The 15038-nt window shown below is 41.1% G+C and overlaps 1 protein-coding gene across 2 annotated transcripts in view; it reads right to left on the bottom strand.

Annotated features, from left to right (window-relative positions):
- LOC137278138 (uncharacterized) overlaps window positions 1–9062 on the bottom strand; it is an 83941-nt gene extending 74879 nt beyond the window's left edge. The window contains exon 1 of one of the 2 annotated variants that reach the window (XM_067810309.1): window positions 6365–9062. In XM_067810309.1, coding sequence (XP_067666410.1) covers window positions 6365–8623 — 2259 coding nt within the window. In that variant the 5' untranslated portion in view covers window positions 8624–9062. The remainder of the gene's footprint in view (window positions 1–6364) is intronic. The other variant, XM_067810310.1, reaches the window with a different exon arrangement.
- Between the last annotated feature and the right edge of the window lie 5976 nt (window positions 9063–15038).

The raw sequence follows: 15038 nt of genomic DNA, 5'->3' as shown, positions 1-15038 counted from the left end.
TAATCTGTGTCACATGGTACTCAAAAGGACATTCTACTGTCCTGCCATAACCTGTGTCACATGCTACTCAAACGGACATTCTACTATTCTTCCATAATCTGTGTCACATGGTACTCAAACGGACATTCTACTATTCTTCCATAATCTGTGTCACATGGTACTCAAGCGGACATACTACTATGCTGCCATAATCTGTGTCACATGCTACTCAAACGGACATGCTACTGTGCTGCCATAATCTGTGTCACATGGTACTCAAACGGACATTCTACTATGCTGCCATAATCTGTGTCTCATGGTACTAAAACAGATATACTACTATGCTGCCATAATCTGTGTCACATGCTACTCAAACGAACATACTACCATACAGCCATAAACTGTGTCACATGGTACTCAAACGACATACTGCCAAACAGTCATAAAGGTCATGTGACACAATCGTTGAACATTCACGCCACAACACAACCAAAGAGCATATCCTATGATAGTTATGCGTTCACATGACTTCCTCAGCTTCAGTGTAGCACTCATGGTAGTTATACATGTACATCAACATATGACACGAGTGTGTATACACGGCAGGTAACTCTTTCACGTCAGCACATGGCACTAATGTACGTACCACGGTAGTTAACCCTTCACTTCAACATATGACACGAATGAACAAACCAAGGCAGTTATCCCTTCACATGAACATAGTATAACCACAGTTATTCATTCATTCGTTCATTCATTCATTCATTCATTCATTCATTGCCCTCGTGTATGTTATACGCTAATTACACCTTAACATTTCTATATTGTCCTTGTGTATGTGAAATGGTAGTATACACTGTATAATAACATCACCACACAGTTCCAGGGTATGTCGCAATATAATTACATAGTCACATTACTTAGGTATCTTCAGTGAATATCCAAAAATAGTTCCTTGTTTGAGATTGTTCGCTGTAGGGTAATTATGTGACCCATAGTGAGTCCTCGTAATGTTTCCTTGTTTGCAATCTGCCTCTCTGATCTTTGCAATATGATATATGTATGTTGAGATTAAAATGTCTCATTCAAAGTATGTCATTATTCTTGTTCAGTATGATTATATGCTTAGGTACCTGTATCAGAACCCCCACAAATGCAATGACCAAGCTTAAAAAAACAACTCGCAATTACCCGTTACATCACATTCGTATATGTTTGAACCGAAACCTTCCTCTCCCACTCGCCAAATAATCCTGAGCATAGGCCTCAGTTCCCTTTCTGATCATGCGTGTTGTTGTGCATGGATCTTCTTTCCCCCACGTCAGGTGTGATGTTGTACATGGACCTCCCTTCACCCTCTAATCAGCTGTGTTGTACATGGACCTCATTTCCCCCTCTCATCAGGTGTGTTCTTGTACATGGGTGTCCCTTCTCCGCCCAGACTGTGTTGTTGTACACATATCTCCCTTACCCCATTATCAGGTGTATTGCACACTGACCTCCTTTCTTCCTCTCATCAGGTGTCATTTTGTACATCGGCCTCCTTTCTTGCTACCATCAAGTGTTTTGTTGTACAAGGACCTTCCAAACTAGACCTGCCTACCTCCCTCCTCTCATCAGGTGTATACACTGTATTGTTCCCACTCACATCACGTAATATTCTCAACATGGACCTGCCTTCCCATCTCATCGAATGTGTTCATGCACTCAGTGTTGCATTACCCTGTACCATGGCAAGTAGCCAATAAAGTTACTCAACATTTCGCTAAACCTTCGTCCCGATGCCCGAGTACCTATCAGCCTGTTCTATGTGCCCACTCCTCACTGCGTCTTGACTCAGGCCAGGCGCTATGTTGTCATAGAAACCGTGTTATCATTGTCAGATTCCAAGTGTAAGATGAGCTAGAGGAGAAATGCAGCAGCGGTACGTTTCCTGAAGACATTGTGTAGGCTTTACACCTCTCTACCAGCTAAACATTAACATTCACCTTACTTCTGTTATGGTCATACATTTCCAAGTATTACTTTTCCCACCGTCAAACAACCACACTATCCTTTCATTGAAGCAGTAGGAAGTGTGAACCCTGCCAAATGTTATATGAATATTGACAGTTATCCTTACTTCAATACAAATATTTGCAATGTTATTATTATTGTTATTTCTGAACTTATTATTGGGTAAGTATCATATTACCCATGATCTCTCGCAACAGCTGGTATACATACAGCATATCAACTATACGACACACAGTAGTTATTCCCTTCCGCCACTATTCAACAACTGTTTGTCACACTATCCACGATACATCCTCTTCATTATATTCCATTCAATTCAATTGTTTATTATTGTATAAAGGCCATCGGCCGATGTGCACAACTATAGACATGTTTTGGCGAAATTAAACATTAAGGACTGTCTTTCTTTTCAGAAGTGCAAGTTTTAAAAACGGTGCGCGGTTACAAAGAATAGTATTATTTGTACAGGAGAATAACTTACAGTAAACATGGCCTTTGCAAGACAGTGTTTGGGTAGAAGTTTTTAACGTATTATAAGCCGGGCAAGTAAGACAGAAGTGGTATTCGTCTTTAACGCTATGGTAATCGCAGACTTGGGATATTCTTTCCTCGTACAGAATACTTCCCAGCGCCCGGTATTAAGTCTCCAAGCTAGTTCTAGATGACCTTTTCCTGACTCACGTGGTACGGATATTAATCATCACTGACAGTGAATTATACTAACACAAAAGTATATATAGACCTAGTGTATAACACATAGTCCCGGTAAAACAATATATACCCCAAGTGCATGCTACATTATGCAGGCACAAGTATATATACTCTAGTGTATGATACATAATCCCAGGTAAAAGTATATATAACCCTAGTGTATAAAATATAATCCTGGTACTGCACGTATACAGTCACATCTACATAACCCTGTAATATGCCACACGGCCGTCACACGGTAACATCTACATAACCCTGGTGTACTTCACACGGCAGTTATACAGTCATATCTACAAAAAAATGATGTATATCACACGGCAGTCATACAATCACATCTTACATAACCCTGGTGTATGTGGAACGTCTTCTATACAGTCACATCAATATAACCCTGGAATATGTTGCACGGCTGTCATACAATCACATCTTACATAACCCTGGTGTACGTGGAACGTCTTCTATACAATCACATCAATATAACCCTGGAATATGTTGCACGGCTGTCATACATTCACATCACCACATAACCTTGGTGAATGTCAAACGTCAGTTATACAATCACATGTAAGTAATCCTGGTGTACGTCGCAAGACAGTTATAGAGTCGCATCTACATAACTCTATTTTTAATCGCACGTCAGTCATAGAATCACGTCACTACATGACCCTGGTATATGTCGAATGGTAGTTATACAGTCACATCTACAAAAAAACGCTGTTGTACAGTCACACTTACATTACCCTAGTGTATGTCACATGGCAGTTGTACAGTCACACCTACATTACCCTAATGTATGTCACATGGCAGTTGTACAGTCACACCTACATTACCCTAATGTATGTCACATGGCAGTTGTACAGTCACACCTACATTACCCTAGTGTATGTCACATGGCAGTTGTACAGTCACACCTACATTACCCTAATGTATGTCACATGGCAGTTGTACAGTCACACCTACATTACCCTAGTGTATGTCACATGGCAGTTGTACAGTCACACCTACATTACCCTAATGTATGTCACATGGCAGTTGTACAGTCACACCTACATTACCCTAGTGTATGTCACATGGCAGTTGTACAGTCACACCTACATTACCCTAGTGTATGTCACATGGCAGTTATACACTCACATCTACCAAACGCTGGTGTATGTAACCTGGAAGCTATACACACACATCTACAACACGCTGATATATTTCTCACGACTGCCATACAGTCACATCTACACAACCATGGTGTATGTCCATGGTGCACGACAGTAATACACCCACATCCGTATAACCCTAGTGTATGTCGCATGGTAGTCATACAGTCGCATCTAGATAACCCTGGTGTATGTGACACCGCAGTGATATAGTCACACCTAGATTACCCTGGTGTATGCCATATGGTAGTCATACAGTCACGTCTACATAATGCTGGTCTGCGGTGCACGACAGTTATAAGAGTCACATCACTACATAACCCTTGCGTGTGTCGCATGGCTTTTATACAGTCACACCTACACAACACTAGTGTATGTCACATAGCAGTCACATCTACAAAACGCTGCTGTATTTCGCATAGCAGTCATATAGTGTATTTCGGACGGCAGTCATACAGTCGCATCTAGATAACCCTGGTGTATGTGACACCGCAGTGACATATAGTCACATCACTACATAACCCTAGTGTATGTCATGTGGCCGTCATACAGTCACATCACTATACTACCCTAGTGTATGTCACATGGCCGTTATACAGTCACATCTACAAAACGCTGGTGTTCTTCGCATGGCAGTCATATAGGTACATCTACATAACACTGATGTATGTCACAGGGCAGTTATCCACTTACATAACTACATAACCCTGGTGTATGTTGGACGGCAGATATACAGTCACATCCACATTACCCTGGTGTATGTCAAACGGAAGTTATACAGTTAAATCTACATAGCTCTAGTGTATGTCACAAGGACGTTATACAGTCACATGTACATAACCCTAGTGTATTTCACACAGAAGTTATACAGTCACATCTACATAACCATAGTGTGTGTAAGAGGGCAGTTATACAATCACATCGACATAACCGTCTTGTATGTCACATGGTAGTCATACAGACACATCTACATAACCCTGGTGTGTGTGGCACGGCAGTCATAAAGTCACATTTGCATAACCCTGGTGTATGTGACACGGCTTCTATACAGTCACATCAATATAACCATGATGTATGTGACGCGGCTTCTATACAGTCACATCAATATAACCCTGGTGTATGTGACACGGCTTCTATACAGTCACATCAATATAACCCTGGTGTATGTGACACGGCTTCGATACAGTCACATCAATATAACCCTGGTGTATGTGACACGGCTTCGATACAGTCACATTTGCATAACCCTGGTGTATGTGACACGGCTTCTATACAGTCACGTTTGCATAACCCTGGTGTATGTGACACGGCTTCTATACAGTCACATCAATATAACCCTCGTGTATGTTGCACGGCAGTCGTACAGTCACACCTACATACCTCTGCTGTATGTTACATAACCTTGGTGAATGTCAAACAGCAGTTATAGAACCATCTCCACATACCCCTGGTGTTTGTCACTTGATAGTCATAGAGTCAGCCATAGTGGCACAGCAGTTATGCAGTCACATCACTACCTAACCGTGGTGTATGTCTCACAGTTGTGATACAGTCCCATCTACATAACCTTGATGTATGTCGTACGGCAGTCGTACAGTCACGTCTACATAGCCCTGGTGTATGTCGCGCGGCAGGTTATAGCCACATCACTACATAACCCAGGTGTATGTCATACAGTCACATCACTTCTTAGCCCTCGTGTAGGGCATATACCCCTTACACATTCACATCACTACTTAATCCTCGTGTAGGGCATATACCCCTTACACATTCACATCACTACATAGCCCTCGTGTAGGGCATATACCCCTTACACATTCACATCACTACATAGCCCTCGTGTAGGGCATATACCCTTTACACATTCACATCAGTACATAGCCCTCGTGAAGGCCATATACCCCTTACACAATCACATCACTACTTAACCCTTGTTTAGGGCATATACCCTTTGCACATTCACATTAGTACATAGCCCTCGTGTAGGGCATATACTCCTTACACATTCACATCACTACATAGCCCTCGTGTAGGGCATATACCCTTTACACATTCACATCACTATCTAACCCTTGTGTAGAGCATAATTATATTCCTCACACATTCACATCACTACGTAGCCCTCGTGTAGGGCATATGCCCCTTACACAATCACATCACTACATAGCCCTCGTGTAGGGCATATACACGTTACACATTCACATCACTACTTAACTCTCGTGTAGGGCATATACCACTTACACATTCACATCACTACTTAACCCTTGTGTAGGGCATATACCCCTTACACATTCACATCACTACATAGCACTAGTGCATAGCAGTTGTTTAGTGCAGAGCTACACAGCTACCTACCCTTATCATATGTTCTATGTTATCTTTTCACACCACAACACTGGGCTCTCTGACATTGTAATTACACATGTACATCTATAAAGAGAATGCTTGTCTGTGTATATATTCTTTGGTTCTTGTCCCTCTAATAGTAATATTGCCAATATTGCACTGACCTGATCACGTAATTTATCAATCTCCATCTCCATACGAAACTGTTTCTTGTCAGCTTGTTCCAGAAGTTCGGTGAGATGTCTATTATCTTCCTCTGACTTGTTCTTCTTATCATCCAACATATCTAGTTCGTCGTGCAGCCTCACCGACACTTCCTTCGCCATCTTCAACTCGTCCTCCACTTTCCGCACGTGCGCACGTGTGTCCTCAGACTCGCACTGGTTTTGTAATAGTCTCATCCTTTCCTCATAGTGAGTTTTATCGGCTTCGACTTGTTCAATGCGACGTTCAGATTTGCGAAGTTTGAACTGCAAAATGCGACAATTTTTCGCTGTAATTTCTAGTTCTTTCTGCATGTCCCTGAATTCATCCACTTCATTCTCCCTGAAAGTGTCGTACATTTCCTCCATCTCCTCGCGTATCTCTCTGATCTCACGTTTTAGTTTCGCATTCTCCTCCTCTACCTCGCCCACATCTTTCTCCGAATCACGGAACTTCTGGCTGAGAGCGACCATTTCCAAAGATCCACCATGGCTGGCTTTTCTTAGTGCTTCTTCCTTCTCTTTAAGCCCAGTCATAAGGCTTACATTGTCGCCCTCCAACTTGACACACCGATCTTCCATGGAAGACAGTTGCCTTCTCAAGTCTGCAAGCAGGTTTTCCATGTCCTCCTTCTTCTCATGAGCAGAAGTTTCCTTAAGAGACTTATTTTCCTCTTCCAGCTTTTTGCACTTCTCTTCCATCTGAACTAGTTTAGTCTTCAGCCCAGCTAAGTTCTCTTCATGCTTACGAATTTCATTCTCTTTAGCATTTATATAATTTTCTTTGGCTTTCAACTCCTTAAATTCTTTTTCCTTGATTTTAAGATTCTTAATTTCGTGTTCCTTGTCTCTTAATTCCTGTTCCTTACATTTCACCTTCCCTTGTACTTTCTCTTTCGCCAAAAGATCCTTAAGCTCTTTTTCTTTAGCTTTGAGTTCAAGTTCTTTTGCTCTCACTTCCTTAAGTTCTTGCTCCCGTGCTTTCAGTTCTTTGAATTCCTTTTCTTTAGCCACTAATTCTTTTTCTTTTGCCTTTAGCTCAAGAAACTCTTGTTCTTTTGCCTTTAATTGCTGCAACTCACGTTCCACTCTCTTGTCTCTCTCGCCATGTCCCTCCTCAAGTGTTCTTGCTACTTTAGCTGTAGAGTCGGATTTTCCTACCTTGATATCTGCCACACCTCCTCGGAGACTGATAGTAATCGAAGGTGACTTTCTACCGGAGCCCGAACTGCCATCATCCGGTCTGCCAGTTGCGACGACTTTGACTGTTTTACTGCTACTTGCAGACGCGTGCACTGTTTTAGACGCACTGGTAGATACTGATTCCTTTTCCTTGCCAATCACAAGTGTCTTAGCAGTAACATGACTCCCTTCACTAGCTTGACATTTGGCTGTGACGTCAGACTCAGTACGGGTTGCATGTTTGTCGAGGTCTGAAAGAGCCTTCTTCTCATCATGTGCGTCAGCCGGCTCATCTCCGGAGTCGAATGATCGAAGTAGATGTTTCACCTTGTTCACCCCTCCCGTACTGGCATACCGACTGCTGCTGTTGCCTGCAGACTTATTGTTGTCCGACTTGGAAACCTGAGCCGGCTGACTGGGTTGTAGCCCTTTTGCGTCAACAGTTTTCGTTTCTCCAGATTTATGTCCTGACCTTGTCACTGACGAGTCCTTCGCTGACGAATGACTTTCTTTTAAACTAAACGACTTCAATTTACTATCAGAGCCATTCAGCTTTTTGTCAGTTACTTTCCCTGCTATTTTCACATCCGTCGTCTGCTTGGAAACTGATCCAGGTACACGTTTCGTTGCCTCAGTAATGGATTTAGATGATATACTTGTTAGCTTCCCTGTTGTCTTTCCGGTATCCATTTTACCATTATCTGTATTCTTACTTAAGGCAGATCCAAATTTAGACGACAGTGGAGCGGTATTAGGTTTGGTTGGTGACTTTGGACTAGTTTTAGGAACAGACGCGGAGGCATGTTTACTATCTTTACCTGTTTTTAGCGTGGCTGGTTGTACTTTGTCTGTTTCTTGTGTCTTTGCACCTGTCGTTTTTCCCTCATTTTTATCCGACTCATCTTTCTGAGTCACCACCGGTGGTTTATCAACGTCTTCCGTGTGTTCCTCGAGGCCATGAAAACAGTTCTTACACAGAGACTTCCGCCATGTCTGGGGTTCAAATTGAACACATACCGCACACACCACATCTTCCATTGCAGGGAAATGAAGCTGTCAAAATCGAAAATGCGTATCCAAAACTACAACAGTTAATAATATTCTAAGATGGCGGTGAGAATATCTTCTATTTCTTCGTTCCCCTACCTCCGCAGTTCACAAGTCGGATCGTGTGCACCACGTCATCAGTTATGGGGAACGGGTTTTCCATATACGGCTCAAGCTTGTTGGCACCGTCCTTGCTATTGCTGTTCTACTGTTGTAACTGATGAAAGCTGATCAGCCTGAAGTTATCTCACAGCCTTATCCCAGGAGTCCGTTTGCCAGGTCAGCGCACTGACCCTTGACTGCAGACAGCTGGACATGAGTTACCACACAGAGATTGCCGGCTAGAGGTGCAAGATGCTGGTGATGGGGTCTGTGTCTGTCTCTTGCCGTACTTGTGGGCTTAATGTCACCGATTATGGCCAGCCACTAACTGCTAAACCCTCCTCCCACCCCTCCACCATCATTACCACGCACATGCCCCTCTGATAAAGGCTACGATGTCCTGTTTGCTACGCCGACAACCAACCGTTTAATCATGATTGAGGAAGATAAGGCAATTTCAGTGTATAACTTGCTGCAGTGAAAGGTCACACGAAAAAGGACTCGATTCCATGTAACTCACGTGGTTGTTGCATACATCACAAATATATGCTCACAGATGGAATCGTATTCATCGTTGCGTAATCAGTTGCGTGTGAAGGGACTTAGATGAGATAGTGTCATCTGGAATTACTTATGTAAATCTCCCACAAACATGTTCTGTGGATGCATGAACAGTAATGTTGAATCATGTCACCTGTAGGGATTAATGATGAATTAGACGTAATACTTGGAATCTGAGATTACGGAATGGTGTTGATAAAGTTAGAAGTAGATTTATCCCCTTTTTAGAGAGTTAATCACACATTTTAAGTCTTAATAATTCATTTAATAATATCCCGAGGATATCCATTGTGTCTGAATTAATAACTATTCTGCATCTTAGTAAGACGGGGACTCTTATACACTGTTCATTCATATTATAAGATAGAACTGATGTGTAGTTGCGGGATTTCGGAATGCAGATGTTTCGTGAAGTAAGACGATCACAAAATGAGAAAACATCTCCAAACGGTTTAAGCGATAACAAGAATTCATATGTAAACGACAGAAAGGATTTTTCTACATTCTTTCAATAAGAAAAGTAAACAGGAAACCAACTTCATTCCGACATTGTTATTGTTCGAAAATCGAAATATATCTTTTGTCAACAAAACCACTTTTCTCCAAACAATGCAGTTCTGATTGCAGCTTTCTGTGCTCACGTAAAGCTGCGCACTGGGAATAACACCAATGTCAATGTCGGTATTATGATGATACTCAGTCGCTGATGTTAATGTTGTTGTTATGATGATAATCAGCCACTGAGTTAATGCTGTTGTAGTTCTTGTTGTGATGATACTCAGCCGCTGATGTTTACGTTGTTGTTATGGTGATACTCAGCCGCTGATGTTAATGTTGCTGTTATGATGATACTCGGTCGCTGATGTTAATGTTGTTGTTATGGTGATACTCAGCCGCTGATGTTAATGTTGTTGTTATGATAATACTCAGCCGCTGATGTTAATGTTGTTGTTATGGTGATACTCAGCCGCTGATGTTAATGTTGTTGTTATGGTGATACTCAGCCGCTGATGTTAATGCTGTTGTTATGATAATACTCAGCCGCTGATGTTAATGTTGTTGTTATGGTGATACTCAGCCGCTGATGTTAATGTTGTTGTTATGGTGATACTCAGCCGCTGATGTTAATGTTGTTGTTATGATGATACTCAGCCGCTGATGTTAATGTTGTTGTTATGATGATACTCAGCCGCTGATGTTAATGTTGCTCTTATGATGATACTCAGCCGCTGATGTTAATGTTGTTGTTGTGATGATACTCAGCCACTGATGTTAATGTTGTTGTTATGATGATGCTCAGCCGCTGATGTTAATGTTGTTGTTATGATGATACTCAATCGTGATGTTAATGTTGTTGTTATGATGATACTCAGCCGCTGATGTTAATGTTGTTGTTATGATGATACTCAATCGTGATGTTAATGTTGTTGTTATGATGATACTCAACCGTGATGCTAATGTTGTTGTTATGATGATACTCAATCGTGATGCTAATGTTGTTGTTATGGTGATACTCAGCCGCTGATGATAATGTTGTTGTTATGATGATACTCAATCGTGATGTTAATGTTGTTGTTATGATGATACTCAACCGTGATGCTAATGTTGTTGTTATGATGATACTCAACCGCTGATGTTAATGTTGTTGTTATGGTGATACTCAGTCGCTGATGTTAATGTTGCTGTTATGGTGATACTCAGCCACTGATGTTAATGTTGCTGTTATGGTGATACTCAGCCACTGATGTTAATGTTGCTGTTATGGTGATACTCAGCCGCTGATGTTAATGTTGCTGTTATGATGATACACAGCCGCTGATGTTAATGTTGTTGTTATGATGATACTCAACCGCTGATGTTAATATTGTTGTTATGATGATACTCAGCCGCTGATGTTAATGTTGTTGTTATGATGATACTCAGCGGCTGATGTTAATGTTGTTGTTATGATGACACTCAACCGCTGATGTTAATGTTGTTGTTATGATGATGCTCAGCCGCTGATGTTAATATTGTTGTTATGATGATACTCAGCCGCTGATGTTAATGTTGTTGTTATGATGATACTCAACCGTGATGCTAATGTTGTTGTTATGGTGATACTCAGCCGCTGATGTTAATGTTGTTGTTTTGATGATACTCAATCGTGATGTTAATGTTGTTGTTATGATGATACTCAACCGTGATGCTAATGTTGTTGTTATGATGATACTCAACCGTGATGCTAATGTTGTTGTTATGGTGATACTCAGCCGCTGATGATAATGTTGTTGTTATGGTGATACTCAACCGCTGATGTTAATGTTGTTGTTATGATGATACTCAGCCGCTGATGTTAATGTTGTTGTTATGATGATACACAGCCGCTGATGTTAATGTTGTTGTTATGATGATACTCAACCGCTGATGTTAATGTTGTTGTTATGATGATACTCAGCCGCTGATGTTACTGTTGTTGTTATGATGATCCTCAGCCGCTGATGTTAATGTTGTTGTTATGATGATACTCAGCCGCTGATGTTTATGTTGTTTTTATGATGATGCACAGCCGCTGATGTTAATGTTGTTGTTATGGTGATACTCGGCCGCTGATGTTAATGTTGCTGTTATGGTGATACTCAACCGCTGATGTTAATGTTGTTGTTATGATGATGCACAGCCACTGATGTTAATGTTGTTGTTATGATGATACTCAACCGCTGATGTTAATGTTGCTGTTATGATGATACACAGCCGCTGATGTTAATGTTGTTGTTATGATGATACACATCCGCTGATGTTAATGTTGCTGTTATGAGGATACACAGCCACTGATGTTAATGTTGTTGTTATGATGATACTCAACCGCTGATGTTAATGTTGCTGTTATGATGATACACAGCCGCTGATGTTAATGTTGCTGTTATGAGGATACACAGCCGCAGATATTAATGTTGTTGTTATGTTGATACTCAACCGCTGATGTTAATGTTGCTGTTATGAGGATATACAGCTGCTGATGTTGATGTTGCTGTTATGATAATAGTGAGCTACAAGAAGAGTCGTACCTGTTTAGTAGGCCATTATTACCAAGAATCGTAGCAAACCAATCAAATCGTTCGTAGTAAAGTGTGAAATGAGTCGAAAACATTCGTGACCATCTCGTGTTTATTCGGACGAGCCGTGTGCTTCTTCCGGGCCAAAGTTCTCTTCAAAAACTTTCAAAGCCTTCCTCGTGATTTTTTCAAGAGCAAACTTGCCAGGTGAGAACTGAAAAATACTTCTGACAAACACTGAGTGTATGTATCTAACTGGGATCCTGGTGATTGCTATGGTGGCTCGTTAGGGCCTCCAAAATTTAAGGCGAGAAAGCGAGAGAACGATAACACAAGACAAGAAAGCGATAACGCGAGAAGAGAAAGCGATTACACGAGACGAGAAAGCAATAACGCGAGAAGAGAAAGCGATTACACGAGACGAGAAAGCGATAAAGCGAGACGAGAAAGCGATTACACAATACGAGAAAGCGATAAAGCGAGACGAGAAAGCGATAGTAGGAGATGAGAAAGCGATAGTAGGAGACGAGAATGCGATAAAGCGGTAGAGCGATGTAACGAAGCGAGAAAGCGATATAGCGATAGGGCGATAAAGCAAGGGAGTGATATTTTCCTTAATTCTACCCTGTGCAGATGTCGTCTTGCCTGCGTGTGACATAATCCAACAGAGAGCTAAATCACCATTTGTTTTAGTCACATGTGCGCAATCTTTCAAATTCTGTGGCATTTTTGTTGTTAATCTTTTAACTGGACCAGACAATAATGCAACAACTCCAGAAACCGAGAGTGTTTTCAATGAAATAAATGAGTGGTTTAAAAACATCTGTGAAACGGATAACAATCATTAGTTTTATATCACTAAATAGGCCTGGGTTCATTCCTGGCTTACAATTCTTTATTGTCAATTCTTTTCTTATACACCACTCATGCCTGGATGAACAATCCATGGCTTCCATTTGCCCATCCACCCTACCAATTTGGTGCTAATTAACTACCGGCTTTCTTTGTTATCTTATCACTGTTGTTTCGAATGGTCGTATATAACTTTCCGTTTCCTAGTCATACACCTGATGAAGGAATAAGGATGTACTTCGTAACATCGTGTTCCACAAATAAAGAAGTATTTCTCTTTAGGTATTTTACTTGTATGCTTTATTCCCTGGGCTAAAGCTACACCTTGCCGTGAGGCCATAAAGAAGAGTATCAGGAAATGAGATAATACCCCGCGAAGTCTGAACAACCAGCACCTTTCCTACTCCCCATGTTACCGGGGTAATAAGATCCGGGTTACATTGTTCTGCAGCAACTTATGCTTGTTGTAAGAGGTGACCTAACGGGATCGGGTGGTCAGGCTCGCTGACACATGTGATCGTAACCCAATCACGTTGATCGATGATCATGATATTGATCACTAGACTGTCTTGCCCAGACTTGATTATTTACAGACCGCCGCTATACAGTTGGAATACTGTCGAGTGCCATGGTATTGTTATTGTTGTCCATAATATTGTTGTACATAAGGTGATACTTAAATACATTGTCTCTTCCCATTTCCAGTCTACAGACTTGAGACAATGCCACAATTCATCGACGTGGTAGGTGTGTGAAACAAAAACGTAATAAAACCATCACTTGGGGAGTAAAGCACTATCATATCATAAAACATATTTACAGGGGTATATTGATGAACATTAGATGAAGAAATAGCAAAGAAAAAGCCAGGAGTTTGTGCGCCTGTTGCTGTTTTGAGGGCTTTATAATGTAGAAAGTATAGTTAATCGTAATCGGTAGGGGATGGGGGGGGGGGGGGGGGGTAGCGACGCAGTCATAAACATGATAAGTGGTTTGTAAAGGAACGTTTATTTGTCTGCAACCAGGTGAATGTCACCTATTGCTCTTATTAGATTCGAATCGTTTTGAGACGAGCTGACCAAATAATAGATAAGATAATACAGATAGATAATTACATATACTGAAGGAGTTTCATGTCCTCGTCCTCAAACAATGCCAAGAACATTACTGAAAACCATTTTATACTAACTACGAATGGCGATTAAGCTCGAGTCACCTTTATGAACCCAAATCTCTCCTACCCAAGAAACGAAGAGGCGCGCTTGATAGTAAAGCACCACAGTCAGTGGTCTAACCTAGGCAAAAGGATGCAGTCCATCGTTCGTCCAGTCAAAGCTGAAAATATACAGTATACACTAAGTAGTCAAACGCTGGTCTAACCATAGTGAACTTCGAGAGGTATTTAGCAGTTGGTGTGCTGAAAAGTGGGGACGATTCTAAGGACATGCAGCTTCTTTATTTAATATAAACAAGGTTTTGGTGTACACAGTGTCCTCAAGCACGTGATGTACAATACTGCAGGAAACGCTTAAGTGAGTGAGATTTATTTATGTCGCTCTTAGCAATAATCCAGCAAACTGGAACCATTAACAATGATGCATGTTGAAGCCAAGTGCCCATCTAAATAACAACTCTTTGCTCTGTATCACGGTTATCTGATATCATACATATCATCACTCAGAATATATTATTGAGACTGTTTAAATGGTGTTCACATGTCGAAAGTTGATGTGTAAAGCATTCCGTTTGCCATATCTGACAGCGTCGTAACTTATAGATACACTATTCAACCTATCTCTGTATACATGTATTAAATAATTATTCTAGTTTAATTGAAGCAGTTTAATGAATAACGA

This window comes from Haliotis asinina, chromosome 3 (genome assembly GCF_037392515.1).
Source record: "Haliotis asinina isolate JCU_RB_2024 chromosome 3, JCU_Hal_asi_v2, whole genome shotgun sequence".
In the NCBI taxonomy this organism is placed as follows: Eukaryota; Metazoa; Mollusca; class Gastropoda; order Lepetellida; family Haliotidae; genus Haliotis; species Haliotis asinina.
This window is presented reverse-complemented; position numbering and strand designations above follow the sequence as displayed.